General features: G+C 41.8%; 1 protein-coding gene across 3 annotated transcripts in view; it reads left to right on the top strand.

The window, feature by feature from the left end:
- Positions 1-313: 313 nt before the first annotated feature.
- Positions 314-17,633, top strand: part of LOC308099788 (phosphofurin acidic cluster sorting protein 2-like) — a 105,609-nt gene continuing 88,289 nt past the window's right edge. For all 3 annotated transcript variants that reach the window (XM_080448576.1, XM_080448577.1, XM_080448578.1), the window contains exon 1: positions 314-741. In XM_080448576.1, coding sequence (XP_080304702.1) covers positions 491-741 — 251 coding nt within the window. In that variant the 5' untranslated portion in view covers positions 314-490. The remainder of the gene's footprint in view (positions 742-17,633) is intronic.

Raw genomic sequence — 17,633 nt, forward strand, 5'->3', positions numbered from 1 at the left:
ATATTTTTGGGGGAAAATAGCAGATCTACAAGCTCACAACGAATGCGTTGTTTCCCTCAAAAAAATCTACAAGCTCACAAGCTCTACAGGCTCACAACGTGTCGCCATGCAACACGTTGTGAGCTTGTAGATCTGCTATTTTCCAAACAAAGAAAATGTGTAGCTATTTCCAGGGCGAATGGCTTGCTCTTGCTTATTTTGGGGCTCGTTTTCACAGGGACCTGGTTGCTTGTTTCTCTCTCAAAACCTGGCAACCCCGTAGCTCCAGTCCCCAGTCAGTCGGTCGGTCCGTCCGTCGGTCAGTCAGTTCAGTGTAGCGGGGCTCATGCGTTCCGTTCCGTGTATTCTGTGTAGAGAGAAGCAGACAGACGCACGAGAGAGAGAGAGGGTTGACGGAGGAGATACTATATAGCGTCCCTCCCGCGCTATAGTCCGACCGACAGTTACAGTTATAGCCCGAGAGCTGCTGCTTCAGTGAGTGGAGGAGGTGATGATGGCGGCGGCTGTAGAGAGAGGAGGCGTCCGGGCCGCTTTCCTGAACCCGAGCAGCGGCGGAGGCGGCGGCGGCGGAGGACCGTTCGCACCGACGACAACCGCCCTCCCGACCGGAGGAGGAGCCGGGCTGGCCGGGGCCGGTGGAGGGGTCCCGGGCTCGGGCTCCTCCGGCACCGCGGTGCCCGTGCCCATGAACCTCTTCGCGACCTGGGAGGTAGACCGCTCATCCCCGAGCTGCGTGCCAAGGTAACGCTGGTCTGTTGTTGTCAGTGTGTGTGCGTGTGTGTAAAGTAACTAAGTACATTTACTCAAGTACTGTACTTAAGTAGAGTTTTGAGATTTTTTTTCTTCTTTTTACTGGAGCATTCCCAATTTTCAGTACTTTTACTCCACTACTTTAGTTACTAGTTACTTTGTATATTTTGATTATTATTACAAAACATACACAACCACTTCAGCCCTACAGTATTTACACTTTGGCCATTTGAAAATAGCAGATCTACAAGCTCACAATGCGTCATGGCATGGTGAGCTTGTAGATCTGCTATTTTCAAAAGATTTTATGCATTTTTTGAACACTTGGACATTCTGCAAAATGTGTACTTTCTACTTTTGCTACTTTAAGTATATTTTGGCACCAATACTTTTGTACTTTTTTACTCGAGTACATTTTGAATTATATTCCAGACCTTTAACTTAGTATTTCTACATTGCAGTATTGATACTTTTACTTAAGTACTTTTCCCCCCACCACTGGTAATTATCTGTAGCCAGTGTCGAGGGAGGCGATCAGCGGTGCAGCGTTGCATTGTTTACAAATCAGTTTATGGTCCCGTTTGCAAAAGCCTCACGTTGCCTTTCTGGTAGAGACTAACGTTATGTGGTCAATATGCTGGCTGCCCACATTCTGCACACTGTTATGTGGGTTAGGCTTAGCTAACTAGCAAAGCTAACCAGCGACCTAGCTAAATGCTAAAGCTGCCCATAAAGCCATAGCCGAGTGTCTCTCATGTTATGATGATAGTGAAACATGTATTTATTCATGTATTTTACATTTTGGTCTGACTGCAAACTGAGCTATTGCTAATATATATTTAAAAAAAAAAAATGATTATATGGGATTGGTTGTCTTAAGTTAGTTGTTCAGTTTAGATTTAGCATAGACTAGTGTCCTGGGGGGTTGCTTGTATTCTATTAGTATTTCATATTTTGTTCCTGGGGATGATATACAGTAGGCCTACATTCATCCTAAGTGCAGCCAGTGTTGTTGTTGCTGCTTTATCACAAGCTTTTGCTCTTAGAGTAATAAATAGGCCCCTAGTAACATCACATCACAGTTGATTAATTCCATGGTGGCCTCCTAGACTTGATTTGGTGTATGGGAATGCCTGCCATGCCATCCCACTGCAACCCGTTTATAAATACAGTAACGTGGACACTGTATGTCTTGTCTCACATGTGTTATAAGTAGCAGCCGTCCTTTTAATTCTTGAGCGCTGCAGTAAGTGTCATGAGAATGAGCTCTCCAAGCAACTGTGTGGAGATTTAATAGCTAGCTAACTGTTTATGTTTGGTCCCTATCAGTACACCCATCCATGTTGCCTTTAACCACTTAAGCCCTTTATACTTCGTCATGCGACGTATGATCTGTATGAGCTTGTAGATTTGCTATTTGTGAAATGTTGTGACAATTTTGTCCCATAGTGACACGCTCAAAATAGGGATGCCACGGCCAAGTTGATCTAATACTGAAGATACCATGTAGTGTTGACTGCAGATGTGATATTCCCTATTTTGTAATCATAGTCAGGGAGCAGGCATTACCACCACCTGACTGGAAAGCTCACGGGAGCTGTGGGCACGTTAATCAGCTTTGACCTAGATCTGTTCCACTCACTGGACGAGAAGGGGGCAGGCCAGGAGAGGGCTTCCTCCACACACACTGTGTGTGTGTGTGTGTGTGTGTGTGTGTGTGTGTGTGTGTGTGTGTGTGTGTGTGTGTGTGTGTGTGTGTGTGTGTGTGTGTGTGTGTGTGTGTGTGTGTGTGTGTGTGTGTGTGTGTGTGTGTGTGTGTGTGTGCTCACATACTGTATACTGCCTGCCCTCCGTGCGGAGTGTGTGCACAAGTGTGTAAGAGTGGGCAAAATAATCTCACTGAGATCGCAGAATATCCGCTGATGGTGATCTTTTCAGATGTGCGTTTGAGCACGATTTCCATCTGCACTGTGAATCAGTATCGGCTCAGCTCATATGAAGCCAGCCTATGAGAGAGATGACGGTGAATAATGCTGTAGTTACTACAGTCAAGATCAGCACTTCAAAGTACTACCACAGTGTTGTAGACTTCGAAGTGATGGTCTTGGCTTTCTCATTTGACAGTTGGCCGTCCTTTTCTCATTCTTGTCCCATTTCTGAAAAGAGTGATGCATGGATTTATTTTTCCACAGTTAGGGTTGAATGCCCCTTTTTATTTTTGTTCATTTTCTTCACACCAAAAACACACCGTAAACGGCAGCATTGATGTTAGACTTAAGACTTAATGATGACATCAGAATTGCCTGAGGTTGTTTCCATAGCTGCTGTCTTCTTCAACGTGAAGCGATTAGGCCTGTAGCACTGTACGCTTGACAAGTATTGTTTTGTAAATAGCGTGAGAACGTGGGGGCCAAATGCATTGGAGACCGTGCCATACAAGGACAGCGAACACTATTTAATAATTTCACACCCGTTGCCTCATCCTGTACTCTATCTACACTCCACGGTGCACGACACACCAGGTGCTGATGGTATTACAGATCAATAAGGGTGAGGCTGATTATAGATTATTAATGGGCTGAGGGCTTAGAAGCTCATCACTCATTACAATGCAGCAGAAGAAAAGACTAGCTGCTTGCCATAAGCTTTTGTAATTGGATGAAAAATCTTGTTACTGTGTAGATGATGAATGCTGCAAAATATCAGTTTATTTCTTCATTTAGCTTAGATGTCTGTCAACCAGCGTGGCTGTAATTTGTCTGTGACATGGCAGTTTTGGAATGCAGCCCCTGCAGTGTCTCTTGCAGAATAATTGAGTAGGTGGTGTTTTCAAGCCAGTGGGCCCTCTCTTGTGTTTTAGCATAGACGACGACATGTTTTGAAAGACCATGCGTGAGCCCTGCAGCCCAGGGCGTCTGTTTTTGGAGATTTCTGCGTTTGGCTTTCTTTCAGGGGCTGGGCCTCTTTGTCTGCAGCTGTTTGCTGCTCAGTTAGCCCACACCACAGCATATGTGGATGTCCAGCTGAGTGGCACGATTTCAAATGAGCTCATAGGGCTACTAGCTGCCACTTTTTTTTTTTGCTGTGGCACTCCCTCAAAACTTTACACACCCATCTACTGTCTTTTTTTACTGTTATGTTTTTTATCTTTAAAACAAATAGTCAATGGATGGATGACCGGCAAGTCCATGACTATGTTTTTTTATGGCACTAGTACAGTGGTTTTCAACCTTTTTCATGCCAAGGACCCCTAAATTGATATACGTTTGGCCGTGGACCCCCATCTGAAAATGTTTTGTGCCAGGGGCAGGGACCCCCAGAAGCAAAGATTTGAGTTAAAAATGTTCGCTTTAAAAAAATATATATATATGTTCCAAGATATGCACATACAGATTTTTCAAAAATAGCACATCTACAATAGCCAAAGCTAAGTGGTTAAAAATGATTGTGACGCTATGTTAACTAATTTCACTGGGGACCACCTGGTACCCCCTCAAGGACCACTGGTGGTCCTCGGACCACTGGTTGAGAACCACTGCACTAGTACATGAGCGTACTACATCAGAAAATAATGCCTTTAGCTCTCATAGCTTATCTTCACTCTGTGACGGCTTCGCTCTTGATGTATGGCACAGTGCAGTAGTTTCAAGCATTATTTTACAAGCAACAACTATTCTACCACGTCTATATCTCACAATGTGAAAATATGTTACTTCTGCTGTCTGGCAAAAGTAACATGTGGCTTTTGCACATCCTTCCTTCCTAATCGTTTCTTGTTAATGTTGATGATTTCCAAAGCATATTCTACGTGGCAAACATGTTGCCACCGTCTGGTAGAAGCTTTGTATGTCCAAAACATTAACGTTAACAAGGAACCTGTGTTCCAATGGATCCAATGTGGTTATTATTTAGTCACAAGCTCTTGTTAATACATTTCATTTGTTAAATATTTGTAAAATCCACAGAAAGACTTAAAAATATGTAAAAAATGTTGAAAATGGCAGATCTACAAGCGCACAACCTGTTATAATACAATACGTTGTGAGGCTGTAGATCAGCTATTTTTGTGTGACACTGTGATGGAGTAATTATTTATGGTAAAAAAATGAAGAAATATAGCAAGATAAGGTTTCTTCCCGACAGCGACAGTATTCCACATCATGGCTACCTCAAGAGTGTGTGCGTGTGCGTGTGCGTGTGCGTGCGTGTGCGTGTGACAGCATCTCCATCCTCAACACAACTGCGGCTGCTGCCTGCTGTTGTTGGTTGGTTTGCATTGTTTTCATTCCAGCTCTGTGCTGCCTGCCTGTTTCTACCATTTCTCCCCACTAGCTTGTGACAAGTCTTCACAAGCTAACGTAGGCTAAAACCTTGAATCTTAACCCTGATTTTCGTAGGCACCCAAAAACCTGTGTATCGTCGTTCGGAGGATAGTACAGATTTGGTCTACTTTCTCTCCATGCCCTCTGTTCCTGGGACAAATAGCTGACCAAAGCTTTGGAAATGTTGCTGAATAACCTAAAATGGCAAAAAGGGAAAACCTCATGAATTGCTTTTCCTTACTACAAGTAAGACGCGCGAACGCTGGAAGCGAACGCAGCTCGAAAATATTGTGTATTTACGGACTTGTAATCCGTGTTATTTCACCGTGATGTGGAGAGAAGTGTGTGTGTGTGTGTGTGTGTGTGTGTGTGTGTGTGTGTGTGTGGGGGGGCAGGCTGGTGTGCATTGTCTAAATTCCTGCACTCTGGCGCACTCTGGAGGCTGCTTACAGGCAGTGCACGCATGTGAGTCACATGGGCCACATGAGCCAATGAGAGCATGAACACAGAGACGCAGAGAGAGAGACACACAACCCGAGCACGGTTTCATAGTAAGCTCCACTTGCGCGGAAAAATGCAGTTTCACACTACTAAATTGTTGATAAAGGTATACTACTGTATGTTTGTTGTTTGTTTTCTATGATAAATATCAGCAGTGATTTAACACGCTAGTCACTGTCACACTCCTTGCCTTTGTAGAGCCCATACAACCCACATAATAATTGTATTAACCAAGTCTGTGTTGTTGACTACGTTGACTACGTTGCTACGAGCTTGTGGATCTGCTATTTATGAAAAATCGTGAACATGTGTGCAAATCTTTGAATATATATTCTTTTAAAGCAAACATTTTAAACTCAAACCTTTGCTTTTGGGGGTCCCTGGAACAAAACATTTTGAGATGGGGGTCCGTGGTCAAATACATATCATTTTGAGGGTCCTTGACATGAAAAAGTTTGTGAAACACTGATATAGAAACGTACGTTTTTCAGAATACTGTTGGGATTTAGAAGACATTTCTAGAATCGGCTTCAGGGTTAAGAAAATAATAAATAAATAAATAATAAATAAATAATAATCAATGCAAACACACAACGACAACAACAACAACAGCGTACTGTATATGTACACAACAGCAAGAGGAGAGAAACCGTTTTGTCCATTGTCCAAGCGCTTGGTGCTTCGAAGGTGGCGCTGTGCGCTAATCAACATCTAATGTTGATAACCCATTATGTAGAGTGACTTGCAGCATTGCCAACAACATGTACTCACTGTAACCTGCATTTACCTGGACGGCCCATGTCTAACTTTAGCAACGTAGGCATTCGATGTGGACAGTGTGTGGTATTTGGAGGCATGATACTAACGCAGAGAGGTCAAGAATGTGCCATAGTTATCTGCTACGGTTGTAGAATCTATTGAGTACTGGGGAGAGTTTGCTCCCCAGTCCCACCAAGTCAAAGGGTCTTTGACAACTCTGGGTCAAAAGTGGTGACCTTTAGCCATATCTGTAATTAGAAAGTCTAGTCTAGATGGTATCTAAAGTGGACGGACAGTTTGTTGGTAGAAATAGGCTCTCAAATTTACCACTGACACACACACACACACACACGTGCGCGCGCACACACACACACACACACACACACACACACACACACACAGACACATGCACACGCACAAAACATTACAAAAACAACAACACTTGTCTTCAACCATTCAAGTTTGCTCTTTGGTTGAGGAAGTGAAAAATAAGAAATCTTTAACCCATTAAGATTCTTTGGCTGTTCAAAAATAGCAGATATACAAGTAAGACGCGCGAACGCTGGAAGCGAACGCAGCTCGAAAAGTGTGTGTGTGTGTGTGTGTGTGTGTGTGTGTGTGTGTGTGTGTGTGTGTGTGTGTGTGTGTGTGTGTGTGTGTGTGTGTGTGTGTGTGTGTGTGTGTGTGTGTGTGTGTGTGTGTGTGTGTGTGTGTGTGTGTGTGTGTGTGTGTGTGTGTGGCAGGCTGTGTCTAAATTCCTGCACTCTGGCGCCCTGTCTAAATTCCTGCACTCTGGCGCCCTCTACTAGGTAGTGCATGAACACAGACACACCGACACACACACTCACAAGCCGAGCAGAGTTTCATAGTAGGCTCCACTTGGGCGGAGGCGCGGCTTCGCCGCGCCTCCTTCCGCGTTCGCAACAAGCTCATAGCGCAGCACTCAAACATCTGCAATGTTTGAAAAATCTTGAAAAATTAAGCAAATCTTTGAATGTACATATTTTCAAAGCGAACATTTGTAACTCAAATCTTTGCTTCTGGGGGTCCCTGGAACAAACCATTTTGAGATGGGAGGAGGGGGGAGGGGGGGCTTGACATGTGACAATGTGATTTAGAAGACATTTGTAGAATCCCCCCCAGAAGCAAGATTCGAAGATAAGATTTGCACAAATGTTCATGATTTTTCAAAAGAATAGCAGATTCTATTTGCTATCGAAGAAGATGCTATTTTTTGAATAGCGAAAAGTATAAGATAATGGTTAAAGTGGTTAAAATCTGAAATGACGGATGCTTTCCTTGTCTTTAATGGGTTAATGTGTGGCTACTAGGCTACAGAGACATCACATCCCCTCGGATGTTTATCTCGAGCGAGTGTGACATCTCTGCCTGTTTGATGCATGAGTGAGTCCCCAAGATGGCCATATTCCCTCGGGACTGGCAGGGCCGTATCTTTGGTAATCATGGTTTGGTAATTGAGTCTTTTGAGGGGCTGATGTTAGTTTCTTATGCATTATCATGGCAGAAAATCAAATGTAGTATATCATCTCTGTCGGGTGGAAACCTCATATGTATTATGTACCCAAGGGGCCAGCTTCCGAGTTGTAAATTGAGGCTATATAGGAAGAGACAGTTCCTATGAATGGCCTGTAGTCTCGCTGTTTCACACCTGCTGGTGTCAGAAGTAAATAAGCTTCATTCAAGCGGATGGGTTTTTGCCGAACTTTACACTTGATTTTATTACCTAAACTAGAAAAAGTTCTCCTCGGAGCACAGGTGTCCGCCAGGTCAGGTACGTTATTGTGGCCTCCTGGTGGCGCTATAATAGGCCAATGTGAAAAGGGTGTCATTTCTTCCTAGGCCTAGTGGGAATGTGCATGTGAAATTTCATGGAAATTGTAAGCTGCGTGCATGATTTGAGGCATTTTGTTCAAAACGGACCAATCCTGCAAACTTTGGAAGCCAACCTTAGCCAATCAGGATGGAATATGGGAAATCTGAAAGATCTGTGTTGATCACATGACTATGGAGATACTGTGTACCAATTTGCATGACGTTTGGATAAAATCTGTAGGAGTAATGTAAAAAAATGGGTTTTGCACAAATCGGCCTCCTGGCGGCGCTATAACAGGCCCATGTGAAAAAATTGGGGCAGTGGTTCTGACTTGGCATCCAGGGAGTGTGTGTGCACAGTTTCGCAGCGACCGGGTCAACGGTGCCGGAGATTAGCTGCTAACGGACGGACAAGACACACACAAACACGGACGGACGGACAGGGGGTAAAACATAATCTCTCGCCATGCCTTTCGGCCTGGCGGAGACAATAAACATTGTCATAAATACTATACACTTCCAGTTGCTAGTTTAAAGTCCTCTTTCAATCACCATGATATGTGTTTGGGTAAATTATGGATTTTATTTGCACTGTTGCACCTCTATACAGTATGTGTCATAATCAAGACAAACTCAGATCTGTATAAAACGTTTTGTTTTAATGTTCTTTGTGAGTAGAGCATCAGTGAGCATTAATTCTGCATTTGTCAACTTATCCATTATGGAGCAATGCAGATAAAAAGTCCTATAGGCTTTATATACCATGTATTATATTTCCAAGTACATTAAAATGTTACCGGGGTTAGGTCATCCCTGACCTTAATCTCACAGCTTTAACGTTTGATTCACAACAATATGTCGAATTAAAACCCTACATGTAACCATTAAACTGAGATGCACGTAGCCCACCCACATGCCTCTTTACAACCAGATAACGTGAGGTGCTTTAACTCTTTGCCCTTCCAAACACCCGTCCCGTACCACCATTGGGCCGGACATTATGTCTCGCAGCAGTTGTGCTGAATTAATCTGATTTCATAATAACAGGGAAAAGAAGATGAGCTTTAATCTGAAGCTGCACACACAGGGCCCTGTCTGCTTAACCCTTTAAGACCGGGAACGCATCTGTGTAATCTTTAGATTTCTTTGGCTATTCAAAAAATAGCAGATATACAAGCTCATAGCGCGGCACCGAGTGAACTTGTAGATCTGCTTTTTTTTTTTTTTTTTTTTGCAAATCTTTGAATATATATATAATTTTAAAGCGAACATTTTTAACTGTCACAACTTTTGGGGGTCCCTGGAACAAAATATGTTGAGATGGGGTCCACGGCCAAATACATTAAAAAAAAACTGTTAGGATTTAGAAGACATTTGTAGAATCCCCTGAACCAAAGATTTGAGTTACAAACATTCGCTTTAAAAAATATATATATTCAAACTAAGATTTGCACACATTTTCACGTTTTTCTCCCCAAAAAATTGCAGATCTACAAGCTCGTAGCGTGGCACTCGGTGCCGCGCTGCGAGCTTGTAGATCTGCTATTTTTGAAATGCCAAAGAAATCTAAAAAAAAATGACACGGATGTGTTCCCTTCCCGGTCTTAAAGGGTTAATCTCCCAGCTCCCTGGTGGAATCGTAAACAGTGACCCCGTTGGTCCCACTTCCAGGAATGTGTGACACAACACTCCGTGTCCATCAGTGTCGTGTTTATAATGAACCTCGCTTCTGCTACAACACAATATTGACAAATGACAAAAAAGTGCTTACAGGAATAGACTTCGCCGAGTTATGATGGCCTGTTGCTCACACGTTCAGAGGCTTCATGATGTGGGTAGAATAGGCAGAATAGAAACTGAAACTTGGGAAGAAAAGTCTCATTGTTGATGAGATTGTGTTAAGGTAGTTCCGGCTCATTTTTTTCAAGATTTTTCTCTGTCGCTCTTTGGCAGTGGTGTAAAGTAACTAACTACATTTACTCAAGTACTGTTAGTTAAGTACAATTTTTAGGTACTTTTACTCCAATTGTCTATACTTTTACTTCTACTCCACTACATCTCAGAGGCAAATATTGCATTTTTACTCCACTACAATTATTTGAAACTCTAGTCGCTAGTTACCTTGCAGATGATACATTATTACATTATAAAACATACACTAACCACTTTAGCCCTATTTCACACCTAGGCTATTTGAAATTAGCCGATCTTCAAGCTCACAACGCGTGAGCTTGTAGATCTGCTATTTTCAAACACTTTGTACACTTAAAGTACATTTTGATACCATTACTTTTGTACTTTTACTCAAAGTCAATTTTGAATTCCAGACTTTTACTTGGAACAGAGTACTTCTACATTGCAGTATTGATACTTTTACTTAAGTAAAACATTTGATTGTTTGATATATTTCTAGCTGATGGTTTCTGAGGGATGTTCCATGATAAATCCAGGAGTTTATTTTTTATCCTGTAATAGCGTTTAGGTGTGTCTCAGAGAACAAGCTGTTTCGAGTGTTGTTGTTGATGAGGTGATGTTGAATTGTGTGTCTTAAGAGTGAAATTATGTTTAACAATCCAGGGCCAAAACACTGGGATCATTTTGACCTCAGAAACTGGAAGCTGAGAAGACTGAATGAGACCAGCCAAGTGTAGCTGAGTGTGGGAGTTTTTCACACTGAATAGACGACGGGGCTTTTTGCCAAGTTACAGTATTGCTATGTGGGCTATTGGTCTAACCATCAGTATCGCTCATGATTATATCTAACGGGAGCTAAAATAGTGTAACCAATTTTAAATTGCCAATTTGTTCTTAGGTTGAACATAAACCGGGGCAACCCAGTTCATGTTTGTGTCTCTTGATCATCTGGAAATGATCCAGTGGACTTGGGCAGTCCTGTCTTAAGAAGCCCCTCCTCTCTGCTCGCTGCCTGATTAGGACTTCTTATCAGTAAGACTAGAAAAGCAACCCCTTTCAGTTAGCTCCACTTCACATGATCTCCTCCCACTCTGCCCCGAAAATGTGTCAAGCTTGTCTTGGTTTCCTTCCCCTGACTTCCTAGAGAAGCAGGAATTTCCTTGGGAAACGTTTCGCATTCCTCAACAACCAGAGGAGAGTTGCTAGCTAGAACGTCGTCCTAAAGGCAGCCTACTACTCTACTCGGCTCTATTCTCTCCACCCCCTTTTTTTTAAAGAAGCCTGCACTCTTAGCTTTCTAGAACAGTGGTTCAGAAACGTTTTCGTGCCAAGGAGAACCCCCAAATTGATATGTATGTGGCCGCTTGACCCCCAACCGGAAAATGTGTTGTGCCAGGGACCCCCCAGAAGCAAAGATTTGATTACATTTTTTTTTTAATTGCCAAATGTATAAAATTTGGATAAAGGGGTTAGAATGATTGTGACGCTTTATTAACTAATTTTGCTGGGGACCCCCTAGTACCCCTCCCCCCCCAAGGACCCCTGGGGGTCCCAGGACCCCACTTTAAGAACCAATGTTCTAGAAGGAGGGGGGCAATGCTGAAGCAGTGGTGTTGCACATCCTCGTTGAGTGGTAGAAGGGACCATTGACCACTGAATGGCTATGGTGCCTGAGCCAAGTCCTCAGACAGTGGAGAAAGGGTTAGATTTAACCTTTCCCTCCTCGTTATCTCTGTGCCACAGAATGCACGGCCAGAATTTAGCACGGTAGAATAGTACGGTCTACACTTAACCAAGGGAGATCCCTCTCCCTGAACCGAGAAGCGCGAGGCAAGGAAGCTGTCCTTTGACATGGGGGAGGATGCTGTCAAAATAAGCACGTTGGAGGGGAAAAGAGAGACAATATTTTTCAGCTTGTCTTTTCTCTCGCTCTCTCCTCTTATTTTCCACCTCTCCCCTCAGGCATTTCCTGAGCCGTGTGTGCCAGCAGCAACATAGACTGTTTATTTCAAGGACAAAACACTCTGGCCTTTTTAGCAGCACTGTGCAATGAGCGAATGCACATGACAAGCCATATAAAACATGCGAGGTGTTACTTAAAGCATAGGATACTCTATTACACACACACGCGCACGCGAGCGCGCGCACACACACACACACACCCTATATATATACACACACATGGAACCATATCATACAACCAGTGGTGGAAGAAGGACTCGGATATCTTACTTAATTTAAAAATACTCTGTTACAGGTAAAAGGCCTGTGTTCAAAATGTTACTTGAGTAAAAGTACAAAAGTATTGGCATCAAAATATACTTAAAGTACCAAAAGTAAAAGTACAAAAATGTTTGAAAATAGCCGTGGTAAAAAATAGGGCTAAAGTGGTTAATATATGTTTTATAATATAATAATTTATATCTACAAAGTAGCTAGTAACTATAGTTTTCAAATAATTGTAGTGGAGTAAAAGGACGATATTTTCCTCAGATGTAGTGGAGTAGAAGTAAAAGTATTGAACATTGGAAATACTCCACTAAATGTACTTGTGAATTGAATTGAATTCATCCCAGCGTATGACCGAGGACAATTTCACGATAAATTAAAATCTCTGCGATACTATTATTGTGAGTGTTTATTTTTATCACGATAAAGATTATCGTCCCATCCCTACTTCTGAGTATTCGGATTACAGCAGCATTACTCATTGGAACTTCTCCTGTAGATGAAAGTATGGAGACTCGCAGTGGGATGCATCACTGCAGCTCAAGCTGTCAGCATCGTCATGACACGCGCACGCACACACACACACTCACACTCACACACACCGGTTCATTCAACTGGGAGGAGCTTTCTGTCAACATGAGGAAGGAAAGAAGATGCCTTGTCTGAATTGATCTACAGCACATCTTGACGTGTCTCTCAGTCCACCAGCTGTCACTTTCAATGCTCTTTCAAATTATTTTCCTCCCTTATCTCCCCCTTATGGGTCACATCTGTTCCTGACCTTAGCTCTCCTCTTCACCTAATGAGAATGTTGCACTTTAGTGAAAGCTGTCCATCCAACGCTGTAGGTCATTAGTTTGGCATTGTTTGTTTGTATTTGGCCTTTTTGCTGTTAGCCTTTTTTCCATTATCTATGTATTAGTTCACGAAACCTGTGTTTGCCGGTTCCAGGCATAACTCGGGGGGCCGTCAGTCCGAACGGCCTCAAACTTGCCGTGTGTGTCCTATATGAATGACCCTGGGGTCGTGCAATGCCGAATGGCAATTCGATCGGGTCTGCGGAGGACGTACACAAATCTCTCTGTGTTTGGGGTGTGTGTGGGCATTAGCTTCCCTGATAGGCCAACCCCGACCCGTCGGCTTCACTGATTGGCTGAGCTTAACGGAACAGGCTTCACTGATTGGCTGAGCTTAATGGAACGAGATATACGCGGTGGAGCTGACAACAGGGATAGCGAGTACAACTGATAAAGGGAGTATTGCACAATGGGTGGCTGACTTGCATTGTTCCCGACTTGCATGGCCCCCAAGTTCTAATGAACCTTACATCTTAGGTTTCCACTCACCTTGACTGCACTCATACTTTTGCCTGCAAATGAAGAAAAACTAAGGCGGTACACTGAAACTCTGACGAAGCTGGAGCTTGGGTAAATGCAGTCGATTAGTCATTTGGACACACTAAGCCAGCAGGGGAATTGTAGTGCAGTGTAGCAGCCAACAGCCATTTCCAAGATGTCATCAACTTTCTCTGTGTGCAACTGTGGAGTTGCATTTTTGTGTCAATTTCCCCCCATTTAAAAATTGTTATGCCAATTCCCCATTTCTCCACACACTTGTAGTCTTGTCACTACTAGTACTGACCCCTACTGGTTGTTCTTTGGACTGGACGGTGTTGAATCCAGCTTCTGTCCACCGACAAGTGAGGCTGTAGTGTGTGCAGAGGAACACCATAATCCGCTAGGGGTGTAACGATACAGTAACTGTATCGATGCATCTATACAGTAACCGTATCGATGCATCGATTTTGACTTTGTATCGTTTTGCAATGCAAATAATCGATTGTAACCATACTAAGTACTTGTGTGTTGTATTTTGCAATTTTAAGGGGAGAAAAGAAAGAAAGAAAGGGGTTTCATTACTTTTCCATTCCATATCGCTACACTTGGTCGATCGATAAATGTGTGTAATCTGTGTTCATGTCAAGGTGCCAGTTTGTCCACCTTGTTCAAATACAATGTCCGTGTATTTGCCAGAGAATCACCGTGTTTACTTATTTATATCCATAATACACTTTTCCCTTAAAAAACCTGCATTTTCCACATGTTTCACACAGATTTCTTTTTTTTTGCTAGAAAGTTACTGTATCGATTTTGGTGCAGCGAGCACTAGCACTTAAACCCCAGCGTTCCGTTTTCTGTGGCCAACATCCAGCGAAAATAGCAGATCTATAAGCTCACTACGTTTATAGATCGGCTATTTTCGGCGACAAGATTTGGTGTGGTAGAGAGGGAAATGCTAGCAGACTCATTATAGAGCAGTGGTTCTCAACCAGTGGGCCGGGGACCACCAGTGGTCCAGGGGGGGTCCAGTGAAATTTGTTAACATAGCGTCACAATCATTTTAACCACTTAGCTTTGGCTATTCAAAAATAGCAGATACACAAGCTCATAGCGCGGCACCGAGTGCCGCGCTATGAGCTTGTAGATCTTAATAAAGTTAATAAAGCGTCACAATCATTCTAACCCCTTTATCCAAAATTGGCTATTCAAAATTATTTTTTAAAGGCAAAAAAAAAGGCGGAAAAAAATGTGTGCATATCTTTGAATATGTATATTTTTTAAGCGAACATTTTTAACTCAAATCTTTGCTTCTGGGGGTCCCTGGCACAAAACATTTTCGGGTCCGTTGCCGAATGTATATCAATTTAGGGGTCCTTGGCAGGAAAAAGGTTGAAAACTACTGTTATAGAGCCCTGGGGGACTCCGGTTCAACTAAGTACAGGGTTTTAAGTGGTTAATCATTTTCGGGAAATAAAGCAGGCCTGTATATCCGCTGATACTAAGCATCGATAGCACGATGGCCAGAGTTCAGAGCGCATATCTATTTCTCTTGTTTTGATAGTGTTGTCTACATGGCAGAAATGCCTCTTAGGTTTTTGGGAAAGCCTGTTAGTCAGCACCAACACAGCTGGCATCATTAGCACTGACTGCACATAACCTTTTGTCAAGTTTGCTGTACTTTAATACACTGACTGTGCAAAGTGTGCATGTATTCCCCTCCAACTAAGACCTGGTTTGTGAAAGTATCTGGAGCAGAGTCCGACCGATATATCAGCTATTATTATTATTAATTATTTTTACTACATTAATATTGGTGGTTTAAGTGGTTTAATAAAATCAAGTTTGTGTTTTTATTAGGGATGTACATGAATTCTCCAGATTTGATTTCTATATTTCATATTTGAATATATATATAAGAAAGAAAAACCTTCCCACTGCTTCTCTAATGAAGGGACTGCACACTCCTATGTAGTGCTGCACGATTTATCGAAAAAAGATCGTGATCTCGATTCAGACACCTATGCGATCTCGATTTTAGATTATGACAATTTTTTTTTCAAATTAAAAAAAAAAAAAAAAAAGTTTTTTTTTTTTTTTTTTGCTTAATATTTTTATATTTACAAGAGAATTGTGTGAGAATCGTGTGAGAATCGTGATCTCAATTCTTATGGAGGAAAATCGTGATTCACATTTGAGCAAGAATCGTGCAGCCCTACTCCAATGACGATGGACAGGACTCAGTTAATGCTTCATTTTTGCTTTATTAGCACGACGCGTTTCGCCGTGTTGGCGATATATATGTATAATCTTTAAATTATTTATTGGAGGGGACACAATACATGATCTCTGCGAATAAGTGAAATGTTCTCAAACAGAAACTATACACAAATCTAAGTTTTGAAATTAATGTAAAGATGTTTCACTTTAAAGCGTTAATCTGGAGTTCAGGAATCTCGGAATTACTTCGGACGAATCTGGCATCGGTCAGGCTCTATATATGGAGGCAATAATAAAGATGCAAACCTACTTTGAATGTGGTTATGAATGAACGTCCTTGCGCTAGATGCCACTGTATGTAATACTAATCTTCTTAGAATCTTTGCATGATGAAGAAAGCTGATTAGATGAGGATTGGAGGGTAAATGTAATCTACACGATTGCAGATTAGAAGCACCATATATGTATTGCATGACAGGCAAATCATAGAAGTAAAATAAATGTCTGTGCATGTTTAATCACATTAAGGCAAGACCCAGCTTTACACAGGCTAAGACTGTCACAGCAGGTCACAAGGATTATACAGGTCACCTTAATCTGTCATTAGGGCAGGTACCCACCCAAGCAACAAACAGACCTGCACTGTCTGTTGTGTTCTTTTGGGATTGCTGACCTCATTTAAGGTTTCATTCTTATCTGTCTTGGTTTGTTTCTTGACTTACTTACTCTTAGCTAGCTGTACCTCTCCTGTGTTTCATTCCTACGGATGTTGTTGCTATGGCACCTACTTTTACCTCAGGGATCATTTATATTCTCTTATGTCTTATATGTATCGGAGCTTATTTTCTAGGATCACAAACAAGTTGGCTGCTAAAATGGGGCCACCATGATTTTATGAGAGTTAGGGCTGTCACGATTACAAATTTAAGTTGACGATTAATTATCACTCAAATAATTGCAAATAAATTAACGATTTAATTGTTTCTGTAGTTGAAAATGTATGTATTTCCACTATTTTTGAAAATATATGACATTTTTTAACATGGAATTGATTATGACGATTATGACGATTATGCAAAAATAAGTTACAAAGGTACAGGTGCATATATGCATGAACAATTATATCCCTCTTTTTTTTCTTTTTCCCCCTCCACATTGTCTCTGTATATCAAAAAATAGTCGTACAGGTACTCACAGACTCTACTAAAAATGACTTGGGAATGTCTACACTGTTGTCAGAAATGAGTTAAATAAGGCAGTTTTAAATAGGGATAAGTTAAATTTAACAAAAAAGGAGAAAGTGAAAAAAGAAATTTGTTAAAAAAAGGTTCAGTTCACTTTTGGTGTGCTTGTCCTTCTTATCCACTTCTTGCATTGCGTTCTCATCACTTGGCATGTCATTCACAGGGCTTTTAAGATGAATCATCGTCTTCAGTGGTTTCTGAAAGGATGAGCACAATAACAGCTGGCTTATATAAGCCCTCTTATCTATTAATACTGCTTTTCAACATACAATAGATATGCTATTTTTGCTATTTTTTATCTATTCATGCTCATAAGCTAGTCCAAATCTCTACTTCTCAGAAAATGGGGGAAAAGGAACACGTGTCCCAATGGATCCAATCTAGTTATTATTTAGTCACAAGCTCTTGTTACTTTTCATTGGTTAAATATTTATAAAACAGACAGACTTAGCCACCTGGTGTCCCTATTTTACTTTCCAAATCTTTCAGAATTTTTCAAAAATAGCAAGAAATTGTTTTCTGAT

Source organism: Gymnoscopelus braueri, assembly GCF_963280865.1.
Source record: "Gymnoscopelus braueri genome assembly, chromosome: 14".
Taxonomy (NCBI): Eukaryota; Metazoa; Chordata; class Actinopteri; order Myctophiformes; family Myctophidae; genus Gymnoscopelus; species Gymnoscopelus braueri.